This window comes from Nannospalax galili, unplaced genomic scaffold, assembly GCF_000622305.1.
Source record: "Nannospalax galili isolate Female #2095 unplaced genomic scaffold, S.galili_v1.0 scaffold1081, whole genome shotgun sequence".
Classification (NCBI taxonomy): Eukaryota; Metazoa; Chordata; class Mammalia; order Rodentia; family Spalacidae; genus Nannospalax; species Nannospalax galili.
In genome coordinates this window covers 140,124-156,897 of record NW_008345251.1, presented here as the reverse complement: position 1 = coordinate 156,897, position 16,774 = coordinate 140,124, and the positions used below count along the sequence as shown (strand labels likewise).

The window sequence follows — 16,774 nt, the reverse complement described above, 5'->3', positions numbered from 1 at the left end:
AGAATAATACGGCACAGTGGTTAGGGTGTAACCTCTGGAACCAGGATCGGGCAGATGGAGACCTGAGTGAACTTGTGTACAGTTCCCAACTGGGTTTCCTCATGTCTGCAGTGAAAAGTGTCATCGTGCCTATCACACAGGCCTGCTGAAAGGATGACGAGGGTTACTTCATGCAGTACCGTGCAGGGCATGGCTCATATGGAGCACTAGGAAGGAGCAGATGCTCTGGGCATTATCAGGACCACCATAATCGTCATCATCTCTGTATCCCACCTAACTCACAATTCAGCCGATTTTCCCCATATTTGCACAGAAGCATTTCCATCTGGGCTGGAGTTAAATCTTGGCAGAGGAACTGCAGGAAAGTGTAATAGAAATCATTAAGCTATGTAATTATATGCCATGGCTTTAGGATTTGGTGTTCACGCTGGTTCTGTTTAGTGTCACTGTAGACACATTAGCGTCACCCCTCGGGGTACCTTGCCAGCCGTTACAACATAAAGTTCACCTGCAGTCTACTCACGTGGGCGAGGACAACAGATCGCCCCCGATTTCTAGCTCGAACCCTCAACCTGGCAGCTCTACAGGCTCTTTATTAACTGCACACAAACTGCTTGGCACTGCCTCTCGGAGCTCATGTGCTGCTCGTCTTTTCTCCAACCCTTCATTATCACCACAGCATGGGAGACACTGCTCTGCACCTATCTCCTTGTGACTCTCACTTCTCCCTGAGGTTTACTCTACTTGGGAATGATGTTGCCTCTTAATCTGGCCATGCAAACCCAGTAATATACATTTTTTTTTAACTTTTACAAAAACTTTATTGAGAATTTCATATTGCATATAAGGTGTTTTGATCAAATCCCAGAGTTTTATTAAACCAGCTAGCTGGGGCCGACCGTCCTTCCAAGACACGCAGGTTTGGTTAGAGCAATCGACCCTGAGGCAATTTTAGGTAAAGATTATATAGGCTTCCACAACCGTTACACAAAAGCCCGCGTTTATACAGCCAATAGTTTCAAAGCAAGCATTTCACAAACCAATAACTTTAAAACAAGAAAAATGTTACAGCTCCCTTCAGGTATCTCAATTGGGGAGAGATGATTGGTATGTGCCTGGTACGACTCTTTCTTGTTATCTTGTGTAAGCAGACATGACATGACACAGAACAGGTCAGGCTCCGGGGGTTGTAGCACTTTGCCTCTATCTCCGGATGCCTGTGTCTCCAGTTGAGTTAATTGGTTACAAGCAGTAAATTTAAAGAAGCAAATTCAAGCAGTAAATTCAGACAAGCAGTATGTTCAAACAAGCAGTAAATTCCTCTTTCCCTAACAACCTCCATATCTTCCCATCACTTTTTTCTTTTACTTTTTTCTTCTTTCATTAATTTAATACTTTATTATTTTTATTTTATGTGTATGTATGTGAGTGCACCTGTGTCATGCAATGCTGTGGAGGTGAGACGAGAGCTTCAGATTTCCCTGGAACTGGAGTTAAGGACAGTTCATTAGCCACCATGTGGGTGCTGGGACTCGAACCCGGGTCCTCTGCAAGAGTAGTCAGTCCTCTTAACCGCTGAGGCATTCGGGTACTCTAACGTTTTTAGTTTTTTAAGAGTTCTCTATACTGATTTCAGCAGTGGTTACACCAGTTTGCAATTCTGCCAGCAGTCAATGACGATTCCCCTTTCTCCACATCATCACTAGCATTTGGTGTCATTTGTTTTCTTGGTCTTAGCCATTCTGACTGGGGTAAGATAAAATCTTAAAATAGTTTTGATTTGCATTTTTCTTATCACGCCATCCTCTGAAGGGGTTACCCAAATTGCCAATAGGGAATAGAGACAAAGACAGCTCTGGCTTCTTCCATGCTGAACAGGGATGCAGGGTGAGGCAACTGGAGTACCCCTTCAGTAGGTACATTTTCAAACAAGAATGTGTATTTGTTTCAATAAATACCTTTATGCTGAAGAAGTATATTGACTGCTTCGTCCTTGCTAAGAGAGAAAAGACCCCTTTTTCAATCATGCCTCCTTGAATACCTAGCACAGTGTCATAACACATATGCACTTTGGTTCTTTCATTCAACATTCATTAACTACATTAAACGCATTAGACCCTGCATGGGGTTCATGTGTTACTATAATAAACAACCAGTTTCTAATTTGCCTCCTGAAATTTTCCACACTGACTTTTAAAATTGCATCACTATGAAGTTTGCTTACAGACACAGACACAAAATTTATTTTGCCTCCAGTAGTGCCAGAAGTATCTCTGGCAAATATCCCAATGAGCCAGCCTTGTCTGTTTGTGACAGTACAACACCTGGCCCGTGTCTGCGATGTGGGCTGTTGTAAGTGCACCAACACCTCAAAGGGTTAAGTGTCCACTTCAGTCATCAGAGACATGGGCTACAAGTCTCTGCCTTGCTCATAAGCCCTAGAGATCGGTATATATTTCCCTTTGTCTCGCAGAGACTGTCAGTTCAATGTCTGATTTAGGAGGTTCTTCATAAAGTGATTGTTGATGAAATACTAGTGGAAAGAATGCCCAGAATTTTTACTGACTTCTGTAATATTTCACTAATTTGTCTTTATTTCGTAGCTCCTGAGGGAAGATCAGGTGCACGTTCCCCTTAGCTCTGAGGGAAGATCAGGTGCACGTTCCGTTAGCTCTGAGGGAAGATCAGGTGCACGTTCCGTTAGTTCTGTGTGAGGGAAGATCAGGTGCACGTTCCGTTAGCTCTGAGGGAAGATCAGGTGCACGTTCCCCTTAGCTCTGCTGCCTGCAGCGTTCCCTCCCTCACCTCCCCTGAATGAATGCGTGCATCACTTTACTTTCTTTTCTAAGACTTACAATTGAAAATGCACCTAGAGGCTCATGCGAAATGCATGTAAAGTTAGCTGAAAAGATCCATTTTGAACATTAGTTCTACTAAGCAAAAAGATAGATTTGATACCATTTTTTAAAATCCCAGTCTGTGGATTTTCTAAGCTGACATCTTCAGTATATGTTAGACCTTGAACGCTGCAGGAGCAGAAGCCGGAAAAGTGGCGAGCTGCTGCAGCGGGGGCAGCGCGCACACCCAGGCTCACTGCTTACGCTATTTCAGCTGAGCGTCTAGCTGTTGAGAAATCCAGCTACTAAGCCTACAGCGCATTATTTTAAACAGTGTCTGTAAAATTTAAAAATGATTTAAATATTGTCTTTCACTGATAGTCACACATTGTAACAGCCTTCCTCTACAATGTAATGACATTGAACTTGATATTTAAATACATTTTCAGTAAGTATATTATCATATGAAAAGCTTGGTGACATAAGAATGTTGCCAAACTGGAGAGATGACTCAGAGGTTAAGAGCACTGACTGTTCTTGCAGAAAACACGGGTTCAAATTCCGGCACCCACATGGTGGCTGTGCTGGGTAGCTTTAGTGTCAACTTGACACACCTGGGTTGAGGGAGCCTCCATTGGGGAATTGCCTTCATCAGCCCATGTCCATGGGGCACCTTCTTGATTGTTGAGTGATGTGGGGGGGCCCAGCCCACTGTGGGTGGTGCCACCCCTGGGAAGGTGGGCCTGTGTTGCATAAGAAAGCAGGCTGAGCAGGGACCAGGGGAGCAAGTCACTAAGCAGTGTTCCTCCAATGCCTGTGCTCCAGCTCCTGCCTCCAGGTTCCTGCCCCGAGTTCCTACCTTGGGCTCCCAGATGAACTGTGACCTGGGATATGTAAGCTGAATAAACCCTTTCCTCCCCAAGTTGCTATTGGTCAGAGTGTTTTGCCACAGCAATAGAGAAACAAACTAGGACAGTGGCTAGAGGAACCCATGCCTTCTGATCTTCAATGGCATTGCATGACACGGATGCACTTACATGCGAGATAATATGCTCATGCATGTAAAATAAAAATAAATAAACTATTTAAAATAGAGCGTTAGTTGCCAATGTATAATACCTCAGAAATTAATGCATTAGTACATCTATATGAGAGAGCAAAGAGCTTAGTAATTACTAAGAATTACTTCAAAAAAATCTCTGAAAATCTTTCAAAGGCTATGTCACAGTGCACTTTACTCTTAACTATATTGCACATTTATTTAAAAGTCAAACAGCACCAGCAAACATGAAAATGCTCAAACTTTGGAAAACAGGTTCTGCTTATTTTTTATTGAAGCTGGTTGAGACAATGAAATTACATCAAGAATTACAGAAATTATGTGGATTATATAAAAATGGCATACGGTTTTTAAAAGAAAGAATTTTTTTCTGCTAGAGAAATGCTAACACCACAAACACTTTGAATAGAAACGTAGAATGTCTGGTCCTGAACTATTAGAGCAATGCAGGTCCTGGAATACAAGATGTGGGTGGGTAAAAGTGACATCATACATGAACTTTCTGAATAGTGTTTATCTGATTTGTAGGTAAATATATCATTACAGAAAATACATTTGCCTATTTAAGGTTATAATTGCATTTTAAAATATAAGGCAATTATTTTTAGAAGGAAACATTTTTTAACAAGCTAACAACAGGAAGTAAAATGAGTATTACAAATAACTGAGTGAAACAATCTTTACCATAAAAAGATTAATACAGCTAAGAAAGAAGCACCTGTCTTTCAAAAAGAGCTGTGGGCTGTTCTGAGAAAAATCTCAAAATAATCCCATCTAGAAGCACTCAGTCTTCATTTGATAAGCTGCAAAATAATAGACCTATGAAAGAACATAGTCATATGTAGGCAGGAAGCCAAGGATTTGTCATATATACACAGTTCTTAATACAAACAAGTGCATTTGGACTTTAACTCTGTTGTTCCTTCAGAGTCCCCATTTACACTAGGTAGAAAGTGCAGAAGTAAAGTTTTCTGTATTCTCTTGTGCTTTGTGTAAAGATGTGTTTAACATTTAGGTAAAAAGCAGTAATCAGTATTAACCAGTGCCAGGATGTATAGCTTTTGCTTTTATATACAGCTATAGAAAACAGTACATATCAGACATGAAAAACACAGCTCCATTTCTTGTCATTAGAACATACTGGTCATTACTGTGATCTTGAGAGAAAAAGTATCTGTAAAAAGGTACAACTGGTAATCTTAGGCATTTGTACGAACATGTTATCTGTAAGGCATGTGTGACCAAGCCCCGGGTGGGGGCGTGCATTCAATGTGCAAGTCTATTATTTGCAAACATGCTAAACTCAAGATTTGAACTCAGGCACCAGTGCCCCAGGATGTTGAGATCTTCTTGGCTGTGCCCCTGATCAGCTCTTTTCCTGGTCTCATCCTGCCATCATATACAGGCAGCTCCAATTTGTCCAACCAGGAGAATAAAGGTATAGGCATGGGAAGTATCAGCTGCATTATAAAGAGAAGACATGTATTATTTTGTAATAAAATGAAATTTCTCACTGAGAATGTTGTGACCTTTATGAACTTTGCAGAATGAGGTCTGATACATGTGTACAAGTAAAATTCTCTATGTGCAATAAAGCGCATTATTTCCGTCTACCTTTTTGGCCCTAAAGACGATGAGCAGCATGCCTCTTTCCTGGCGCCATTATCTCACTACCGACTGATGTGCAAACCCAGGGTTTCATTTTCCCTTCTCGCATCTTCCTGTTGTTTTAAAGTCGATATTGTATATGTTTACTTGGTTAATGGGGAGAGCTGTCAGAATAAACTCCCACTCCACCAAGTAGAGGATACTCAGTTGGGACACAATGAGTATTCTGATTGTGTTCTGGAACATATGCCCTCAGTCGGCTCTCAGAGCGAGCACCCAGGAAAAACAATGCACAAGCTGAGAAATACATGTGTGAACGACTGAGGGCTGGCTGTCAGCCCAGCGCACATCTCTCTCCTTTTGTTTCCAGTGGGTGCCTTGCCAGGTTCCTTCATATTGATGAGGGTCGCTGTGAAGGAGCCCTTTCAAAGTACATGAAGTCCTGAAATTGGAAAAGGAATTATATTTAGATAGATAACAGACAGAAACGATTATATGAATGCATGTAATATCTTTTATATTTTATTGGGAGACTATACTATTCCAATAAAAATAAATTTAATGAAAACTTACAAAAAGGACTTTTACGTAAAGAGAAGCAATTAAAAAATCAAGAACACAAAACTTTTCCATATTCAGTACCAATTGATCTTTTATCACCAACAGAACAGAAAACTCAGTAGGAGCCGAGGACAATCTAAAATGCAAGAACGCTCGCAGGGAACATGAAGGAGGGAAAGGACACCTGCCGGCCGTTACTTGATTTTCCTAACAATCATAGGCTGGATGTTTTGAAGTAGTGTGAATGACAGCTAACAGGAAATGGCACCAGCTGCATCACGGAACCTCTCAGACCTTCCAAGTACTCTCCTAGATACTTTACTCTCACGACAGCTGAGATCCATACCCTGCAAACATTATTTTGTTTCCTGTTACAAATGAGTAAACTGAGTCTCCAGTGCTAAGCACTCTGCAAAACATATGCCTAGAAGTGGCAAAGACAGAAGTTGGCCAGGTTTCAAAATAAATTTTCTACTATGGAATAATGGTTCTCATCAAACCAAGAATTCTCTCAGCCCCAAAGCAAATGGCTTACAATGAGGAAGCAAGCTCCAAAAACCATGGCTTTCATCTTCACATCCAGGTCCAATGGGAAGCGAATCTCAAAGTGGTCAGCATTTCCCATGGTTGATAAAAAGCCGTTCCACTTCCTGATGATGCTTCCAATGTGGGATACACCATCCAGAGAGTTAACCTGCAAAGCCAAGAATGTGACTTTATGATGACTGAAACACATGAAAGAACATGCTTCGGTCGTTTTCTTAGAAGCAGCTTGTGATATAACATATAATGCAGGAGAAAGCATTGTAACTGCTTAACTCATATGAGGAATCTGAGAAGGCCTAAGTGTCCTGAAACTGGTAATGACTGTGCTGGGATATGTCTGCAAATTCTGAGCCTACCTACCTACTGCCTTGTCCTCACCCTCAGATGCATCCTTTGGGGACTTTCGTTGGAGGAGGTATGGTTTGGTTGAGAATTAAATTCTCTGTAACAGAGGGTGGGATTTGGGGAATAGGAAGTCACCAAGGGAACCTCTGGGCAAAACTAAGGGGCCTGCATTAGACACTGAACACCACTCAAGACCCTGTGGGCCAAATCCACCCTGGCTTAGCAAACCTCGGGATCCCAAAGGGCTTCTGCTTTTGAAAGAGGGACCCTGGCACCTGCCACACTGAAAATATCCTCTCTCTAACTTCTAATGTTACCCATCCATGGGAAGATCACACACAGCCTGCCCTGAAATCTGGTTTACTAAAATTTTCTACAATAATTTTAATAAATGACCAATACATTGTATGGTACTATCAAATAAAAACTAAGGAAAAGTTCTTGGGCATTGTAGGAAATAAAGGGTCAGTTTTAGTGGGTGACAAACTGCACTCGACTACAAGGTTTGGAGAAAGCACTCTAGGGAGTATTTCTAACTTTCTTTGGCAGTCCATTGAGATGTAGGCAAAACAAAATGATCTTTCTTGAGAAAGTGTTATAGTATAAGCCTATCATGAGTTTTATCTATAACTTTAGGAATGTTCAAGCGCTGTGATTTGTCAGACTTTTGCATTTAAACTCTATATACCCATTCTGGAAGTCTTTAGGAAAAAAAAGATTACTTAAACCAAGAATAAACTAATTAGATCAGGATATTTACTCTAAAAAATTTTCATGTTCTAAACAAAAAAAAATGTTTATGAAAAAGGCAAAGAAGCTCACATTTGGAAATCATTGAGCAAGCACTAGGAATAATGTGAAAGGTGTCTGATGTCAAGTCACTCATCTACTCAGTCACATGGAAAGTTGGCAAGACCAGAGAACTTGAGGTCTGTTAAGAAAAAGTGGAATGATATTTTTACAGATCTGTACCTCAAAAACAGAGTCTGAACCACAGCCGTAGGTTGCACAGGGACCACGCACTCCCATCACCTTTTCTTTCTTTTCATTTTGGATGCTGTAAACGGCTCTGCACAGATTCCAATGTTCTGAGACAAAGCCGATCGTGATGCCAGGAGGACATTGCACTTCCAGCTGCAGATGAAGCCGTGACAGAGGTTAGGCTGCGTGTGCATACATGCATGCATGTGCATACCTGAGTGTACACACACACACACACACACACACACACGCACACACAGGGCATGCTCTGGTGTTTCAAAGGAAGTTAATGTTGGGAGGAAAATACTCATTTGCCTGAATCATTTGTAGGGTTGTATTTCAGCAAACTAAATAAAGGGATGATGTCACATTTCACTTTGGGGCAAAGAACAGGCTTAATTTCGGCTTGACTGCTTGATAGAAGATGCCAGTTGTCCAAGCTTACTGTTCCTAACTGGATGAACAGCATCTTCCAGAAGGATATACAGCCTCTTCCAGGCAACCCTGAGATGAAAACCTGAACACAAGGGAACTCAGCTAAACGTACTGGTGCCCATGTTGCTTGCTGTGTCATAGCAACATCCTCTGGGTCACCTGGCATTCTTACATCTTCTGTAAAAGCCCATGACGTGCATCCCTTTAAATTATTAAATCTTAATCAGAAAAACTAAACCTTATACATGGCAATTATAAAAAAGAAAGGAGAGAGAAAGGTTTGGAAAATCGTATGAAAGTGCACACCTTCACTGATAGGAGTACGTTCCTAGACAACAGGGATGCCTAGAGTGCAGATAGTACCGAACTCAAAGCATACTGCATTTTTACAATACACACACCTATAATAGAGCTTAATTTACCTATTAGCCAAAGTGAATCATTAACTATAATCATCAACTATAGAACCATTACAATACTATATCTTATAATAAAAATTATGTGACAATGTCTCGCTCTCAACTGCAACAGAGTGTATAATATACACAGGACTGAATGGATTCACTGATGAATTCTCCTAAATTTTTAAGGAGGAGCTAATGCCAATATGTCTTAAATTATTTTGAAAATTGGAAGGGGAAGAAGACTATGAAATGCATTCAATGAAGGTAGTGTTACCCTGATACCAAAATCAAATAAGGACACAACAAAAAAGAAAACTGCAGACTAATTTTCCTGGACAACATAGATGAAAAAAATCTCAATAAAATATTGGAAACTTGACTCAAGAACACATCAAGGCTGGGCATGGTGATGCACGCCTTTAATCCCAGCACTCAGGAGGCAGAGGCAGGCAGATGTCTTTGAGTTCAAGGCCAGCCTGGTCTACATAGGGAGTTCCAGGACAGCTGGGGCTACGGGAAGACCCTGTCTTAAAAGACCAAAAAAAAAAAAAAAAAAAAAAAAAAAAACCCCAAAAAAACACACCAAGAAGATCATGCTTTATGACCAATTTGTTTGAGTCCCAGAAATCTAAGATTGGTTCCACATACAGAAATCAATAATAACAATACAACATATAAATAGAGTTAAGGACAGAACAGCTCAATAGATACAAAAAGGGCATTCGACAAAGTTCAAAGTCCCTTCATGTAGAAGCTGTGAGGAAACCAGAACTAGAAGGAGCAAATCTCAACAGAATAGAGGCCACATGTGGCAAACCCAGAGCCGACACTATACTAAGTGCAAAAGAGCCTCAAGCTTTTCCTCTAGAATTTGGAACACACAAAGGTGGCCCCTCTCTCCATGCATACTCAGTACAGTACTCAGGTCTTAGCTACAGTAATACGGCAAGTGAAAGAAATAAAAGGAAGACAGAATGGACGAAGTCAGAGTGTCCTTATTTGCAGATGACATGTTTTTATATATGGAGACCCTAAGGACTCAATCAGAGCTCCAACGTGATAAACACTTTGAGCAAAGTACCAAGATAGAAAATCAACATAGCAAAAATCAACCACTTTTTAACGTAGCAATGACAAATTTGTCAAGAAAGAAATCAGAAAAAAAAATCTCATTCACAATAGCTTCAAAAAAATATCTTGGAATAAACTTAAGTAGGTAAAGGGTTACAATGAAAGTTTCAAGACACTAAAGAAGAAAGCTGAACAACATGCTGGACATTGGGAGTCTTGCTCATGGATTAGCAGAATTAACAGTGTGAAAATGGCTACATCACTCAAAGTGATCTATAGTTTTCAAGGCAGTCCTCATCAAATTCTAACTGCATTCTTCATAGGACTGGGAAAAAAATCATGAAATGCATTTGTAAACAAAGAGACTCCGAATAGCCAGTGCAATCCTAAGCAGAAACAACAGTGTTGCTGTTATCTCAAATCACACTACAGAAGCACAGTTTCAAACATCCATGTTACTGGCACAGAAACATATATACACTGGGGAAAAAAGACTTCTTTATCAAATGGTATTGAGGAAACTATATCCACATGCAGAGAATGAATATAGATCCATATCTCACCCTGTAAAATAATCAGCTCAGTATGGATCAAAGGTCCTGATACAGAACCCAAAAAGCTTGAACAGTCAGAAGAAAACAGAGGGAAAACCTTTAAGCTGCAGGCACAGGCAAGAACATTCTGAAAAGGATTCCAGTAATTGCACCAGAAATGGTCTCAAGAACTGGCAAATGGGATTACATGGACATAAGATGCTTCTGTACAGCAAAGGCAACAATAACCAGAGTGAAAATACAGCATTCAGAATGGAAAAGGATCTTTGCCAGCTCCATTTCAGACAGGAATATTTAGAATACATCATGATGTAATATTTAGACTACATCCTGACCTTTAAAAATTAAACACCAGCTGGGCGTCCAGCACTCAGGAGGCAGAGGCAGGCTGATCTCTGTGAGTTCAAGGCCAACCTGGTCTACATAGTGAGTTCCAGGACAGCTGGGGCTACAGAGAGACCCTGTCTCAAAAAGACCAAAAAAAAAAAAATTAAACACCAAAAAAATTGAATCTTCCAATCAATAAATGGGCCAATGAACTGAACAGACAGCTTTAAAAAAAGTACAGAAATGGAAAATAAATATTTGAAAAATTATTCAACAGCCTTAGTCATCAGGAAACTACAAATTAAACCTATTTTGAGACTCCATCTTACGCCTTCAAAATAGCTATCAAGGATTAAATGACTTAAGATCTTCAGTAAATTGCCCAGAATTGACTAAGTGGATACCATACCTAGAGTTCAAACTCTGGTTGATAGCCTTCTAAAATTGCTTTTCTTTTCCCAATAGCAATTTTTTCCTTGGCCTGTGTAGGTCATGGGAGAGGGATCAAACCACAACTCAGCACATCTGCACTCTAGGTCCAGCTTTCCTGTCAGCCTGGGCACCCCAGGCTGGCATCTATATTTTAAAACTCCTTTATTTGCATAAAGGTGTAGGCTGTGATGGGTACTGTAAGGAATGAAAAGTCCTTCCCAATTCTTGGAATAGCCTGGAACATGCAGGTCTCTTTACATAAGTGTGTGGCTACTGCCCATTCCTGTAAGTTCCTAATGTGGCAGACACAGCAGTTGCCCAAACAGCCTCACATTGTACTTGACCCATCAACTAGCACTTGAGGAGATGAAGGAAAACTGTGAACTCCTAATAAGGACATAATTCAGCTCCCTCCCCACCTCCCTGCCTTTTCTTTGTTCTGATTGGCAGGGCCAGGCAAATTCCCTCTCTTGTACTTTAGGAAGGAGACCACACTGTAAAGGGCAGATCAGGAAGCTGGTGGATTCCCTCCTGGTCTCTGACCTCTTGTCTGGCACAAGAGCAGCAAAAGCAACAGCAGGTGCACCGGAAAGGTCTCTGCATGGTCATGATCTCTCGGCCCAGGCAGTCAGTGACCCGCAGCACGAAGGGGCGTAGGTTCCGATAGGCATTCCTGGTAAAGTCGTCTGTGTCTTCAGTCACCATGTAAACCATCTGGTCTACGTTGTTTTTGATATCATATCTATTATTAGTTTCAAAATTTGTCATCACTATAAGTTAAAACAAGAAAATAATCTTAAATTAGAATCAGGTGAAATTGGCCTCAAGAACTCCTTGTTGTTGGGTTTTTTTTCTTTTCTTTTCTTTTCTTTTTTAAGCAGGGTCTCCCTGTTGCCCCAGCTGCCCTGGAACTCACTATATAGACCAGGCTGGCCTTGAACTCACAGAGATCCGCCTGCCTCTGCCTCCAGAGTGCTGGGACTACAGGAGTGCGCCACCACGTAAGAAATAAGTCCAGTTTAATATTTTTAAGGACTGAAAGCTAAATAGTTTTTAAAAATTTTAAGGTGAAATAGTCATAAGGGATTAGAACGCTAAATTATATCCATGCCCCATGAGTATTAACTAGCTTTTAAAATTTAAAATACTTGTAAGTTTAATATGAAATTATTATTTTTAAAAATTATTTTGAATTTTTGTGCATTTCATATAATAAATCTTAATCGAATTTAGATCCTCTTCTCCCATCTGTACCTCCCAATAGACCACCACACACACCGGATTTCATGCATTCTGTCATATATGTTAAGTTCTTTCCAGTCAAGATTTGTACCCAGATGTCCCTTAGTGCAAGTTCATCCACTGGAGTCTAGTCAGCCTATCTAGAGTCACTCCCTTAAAGAAGATCTACTCTCCCTCACCCAGTTTAATATAAAATTATTTTTAAAACTTTCCCACATAAAAGCAAAGATTAGCATCACATTCCCAGAGTATCAGAATTCAGAAAACTTTAATAATAAAACCATTGTAATAAAATCACACATTGGACCACAAATTAATCAGCTCATGAAGTTGCTGAAATGACTAGGGACATTGTCACCTGCAAATAAGAAAATAAATCCAAGAAAAGTCAAAGGTCCAGTGTGGTGGCCAGTGTCTGCAGAGCTCCTACAGGGAGCACCAGTAATGCCCCAGGGAATCAGGAGCAGCATCATCTGATTGTGATCATTTCTGCTGGCATCCAGGGGCCACAAACTGAACTCAGCAGACAGGATATTTTTCTCTCTCTCCCTGATGCTGACCAATTAGCAGGCTGTGGGGCCCTGGCTAATTTTTTTCCACCTTTTGGTTCCATCTTGTATTCATCTAGGAGAGATAAATGTGGAGAAAGAATGGGCAAGTGTTAAGGGGAGCTGACAGATAAGATGTAAGTCATTTTTAGGTCTAAGGGTATCTGACAAAGTTCTATAAAATAATTAGTTTTGCTGCTGGTTTGAAGATGGTACTAGAGACTAGCTTTCTCTCTCTGAATCACTGAAAGCTCATCAACATAAAAGAAGAGACTAGGTGTTAGATAATGCACACTTCCATCTGATTAAAATACTGCTGACCGGAACAAAATTATACATACATTCCAGAGGCTCAAAATGCTGAAGAACATGTATGTTGTCCAACTGTGGAGACAGAACAAAGCAATTAGAAGAGAGAAAGCCAGAACTAAATCTAATTAGCACTAGAAAAGAAAGTGATGATACAGGTATTAAAATATACCAGTTAATGTCAATATAACCTCTCTGAAAACTGAATGGAATCCAAAACTTTAATCAACTGAAATTATCTTGTCTGCATCTGATATTAGCTGAAGTGTCAAAATAAGAAAAATAATTTCTTGTGGTTTCACTTTAAAAAAACAAAGAGCTGACTGAGATATCAAGAAAGTGTCTGCTTGGTACAGTGATGACCTCTCAGGAAGCTGTGTGTATGCATGGACTCATGTTACACTTCAGAACATTCCAGAAAAGCAGTATTCTCCTCCAGGGGAGATTGATCATTATCGATGTAGTTTCAACCCATTTAGATCACTCAGCCATTCCTAATCTCTGAGCCCAGAATCCTGAAATGCTGTTTCACCAAATTTTCATTAAATAATGAAAACTATATAAAAGTGTAGTAATAAGATTAAGAATAGCTGCTCATGGGTGTTAGGTGGTGTGATCAGCCACAGGAAGACAGAAAAGGTCACAATTCGTGCTTAATTTAAAACTTGTCAAATACTGACACAATTGGGGAGGGGGTGTCATACTAGATATCAAAAAATAGCTATTATCATAATTTACAGTCCCCATTGTGAAATATCAAGACATTAAAATATAGAAATAAAAAAGATATTCACTGTGGTATAGTGTCTCCTGCAGGGGAATATTCCAATTTCTGCTGTTGCAGTGCTTTTTTCAGTGACATGCTTGGTTTTTGACAAACTGGTGGAGTCAGTGGCAAAGCTAATATTCTGGAAATGTTATAACATTGCTGTGGATGGTTAAGGGCACTTGGGAGCCTTGACCCAGCATCACCTGATCTACACATCACGTGAGCTCTGAAAATACCCTGCAGGAAAATGGCTGGCTCTCACAAGAGTGCGCAACATAGTATTCACAGTCAGCGTCAGTGGGACTTGTCCTGTGTGCCAAGAGCTACTTTATGGATAATGACATTGAAGGACCAAAGTTAGGGAAGTTAGTTATTGAAAGTAAGGCATAGACACCATATAAAGACCAGGTCGGTTTAGCTCTGAACCTATTTAATTTGCTTTTTTTTTTCTTTTCTTTTATTTTTTTGTGGTCTTTTTGAGACAGGGTCTCCCTGTAGTCCCAGCTGTCCTGGAACTCACTATGTAGACCAGGCTGGTCTTGAACTCACAGAGATCTGCCTCCTCTGCCTCTGCCTCCCGAGTGCTGGGATTAAAGGCATGTGCCACCATGCCCAGCCTTGTTTTTATTTTTAAAAAACCAATAGTTCTTGAAAGGGAAAAAAGAATTCATAAAGTATGCTGATTTACTTTGCTTCGGTAAGCAGAAATTGAGATTTCTTCATATTTAAGTAACAGCAACAATGTCATATAACTTTTAAAGACTTGAACAACAAGAGTCCAGATTTGAAAAGACAATTTATGCATTTTTCATTGATCAAGTATGGTTGAAGGCTTTTATTTACTTTTGTGTGTGTATTGAGACAGGGTCTCACTATGTAGACCTGGCTGGCCTGGAACTCACTGAGACCAAGCTAGCCTTGATGTACAGAGTCCCCTGCGTCTGCCTCCTGAGTGCTGGGATTAAAGGTGTGTGCCACCATGCCTGGCTTGAAAGCTCTTTTAGTGATGCAAGGATGTACTGCAGCACTTTCACTATGTGTATCTTTTCTGTATTTTGTCAAATTTTTTCTCATACAATTTTAATTTAAAAAATTGGTTCCTGTAAAATACAAATGCTCCTGGTTTAACTTTATTGACTTTCTTAAATCATCCATGAAACAGAACACCTCTAATTTTCAACATACAGGGCTAACAAGTCCCTACCACATAAAGAACTGAAAACAGACGCACATCAGCTCCAGGAATGCTTGGTTAACTACCTGGGGACACACTGAAGTGGGAACAGCCTTGATAATAATGTATTTACCTCCTTTTTGAAAAGAACAAAACAAAATTTAGAAGTTCAGAAGGCATTTCTACCATTAGCTTTATCTTGCTTTCATCAACAAATTTTCTTTTGCGGGTTTAAACATCATTTATATGCAAACTTTGAATACCACACCAGTTATTTTGGCTCCAGAACTCACTGTGCTATAGGAAGGGTACTGTGGAAGGTGGCCTGCAGCAATCTTATACCTATAGATTTGTGTGCACGGGGTGGGCAGGGTTTAGAGAGAGTCCCAGATGGCAAAGAGACGCAATAGGCCCAGTACCCAGGAATACCCCCCACCCCACCCTCACCCCCACGGCCTGGAACTCTCTTACTCTTTCTTGATGTTAACCCTCTACTTCCAAGCAAACAGCACAGCATCCAGGCTGGCCACGCCCATTCCTATTTCTCTAATTTCCTCGGAAGCCCGTATTCAATACTTTGAAAGTCAACTTCATTCTTTAGGAAGAACTTATCCATCCTACTGTATCCTTGTACTCACTGTGTCCTGTCTGTAGTACATTCCCACCCCGAGTCTCGGCTCTCAGCTCCTGTCATCCATGACTCATCTCCCTTTCATACCTCCCATATCCTTGTACTCACTGTGTCCTGTCTGTAGTACATTCCCACCCCGAGTCTCAGCTCTCAGCTCCTGTCATCCATGACTCATCTCCCTTTCATACCTCCCACCATCTTGCCTCCTCTTCTCAGACCTCAAGGTCACATTTCATAGGAAAATACTTTGGATTTGCTGGAGTACCTGAGCTAAATACTCCAGACCAGGAGGGCAGCTGGGCATAGGAGTTAGCCCTGGCATCCACGTCACTGGATTGCTCACAGGATATTTGCCAGGCTGGTACTGGATAGGATGCATACTCCAGACCAGGAGGGCAGCTGGGCATAGGAGTTAGCCCTGGCATCCACATCACTGGAGCAGACTGATTGCTCACAGGATATTTGCCAGGCTGGTACTGGATAGCATGGATACCACCTGTGGGATGGTACAAGAGGCTGCTGGGCTGCTGGGGAACATAGCATCCTGTAGGCAAGCCGGCAGGTGGAAGAACAGCGGGTCCTGGTCCGACAGGGCCTGTGTCATAAATACATGTACATGTCAGACACCATCACTTTACTGTAGTAAAAGTTACATGACTTTTACATGCAGACAAAATAATCATGCAACGTGTGCTTAAAGGAAATAAGCTGTTCTGTTTTCTGAATGTGTACCCATGTATCAACAGTGTACTAAGGAGATCATTTACATTCATTTGATCCCCTTCGAACTCATGAGATAATTATATCCATTTAATAGATGCAGAAGTAAGGTTTGACACACTGAGGAACACAGCAACCTCTCAATGCGCGAGGCCCCTCCTTTGAGGATAGTAAGCTTACTTTACTGATTTTAGGAGGGTTGGTACCTTTATCTAATAAT

General features: G+C 40.8%; 1 protein-coding gene across 3 annotated transcripts in view; it reads right to left on the bottom strand.

Moving 5' to 3' along the window:
* Window positions 1-4,140: 4,140 nt before the first annotated feature.
* The window catches only part of Plscr4 (phospholipid scramblase 4), a 44,819-nt gene continuing 32,185 nt past the window's right edge, over window positions 4,141-16,774 (bottom strand). For 2 of the 3 annotated variants that reach the window (XM_029567522.1, XM_029567523.1), the window contains exons 4-10: window positions 16,223-16,429; window positions 16,100-16,119; window positions 13,293-13,335; window positions 11,705-11,931; window positions 7,930-8,091; window positions 6,602-6,760; window positions 4,141-5,947 (exon numbers count right to left, since the gene is read on the bottom strand). In XM_029567522.1, coding sequence (XP_029423382.1) covers window positions 5,897-5,947; window positions 6,602-6,760; window positions 7,930-8,091; window positions 11,705-11,931; window positions 13,293-13,335; window positions 16,100-16,119; window positions 16,223-16,429 — 869 coding nt within the window. In that variant the 3' untranslated portion in view covers window positions 4,141-5,896. Of the gene's footprint in view, window positions 5,948-6,601; window positions 6,761-7,929; window positions 8,092-11,704; window positions 11,932-13,292; window positions 13,336-16,099; window positions 16,120-16,222; window positions 16,430-16,774 lie in introns of those variants that run through there. The other variant, XR_003850842.1, reaches the window with a different exon arrangement.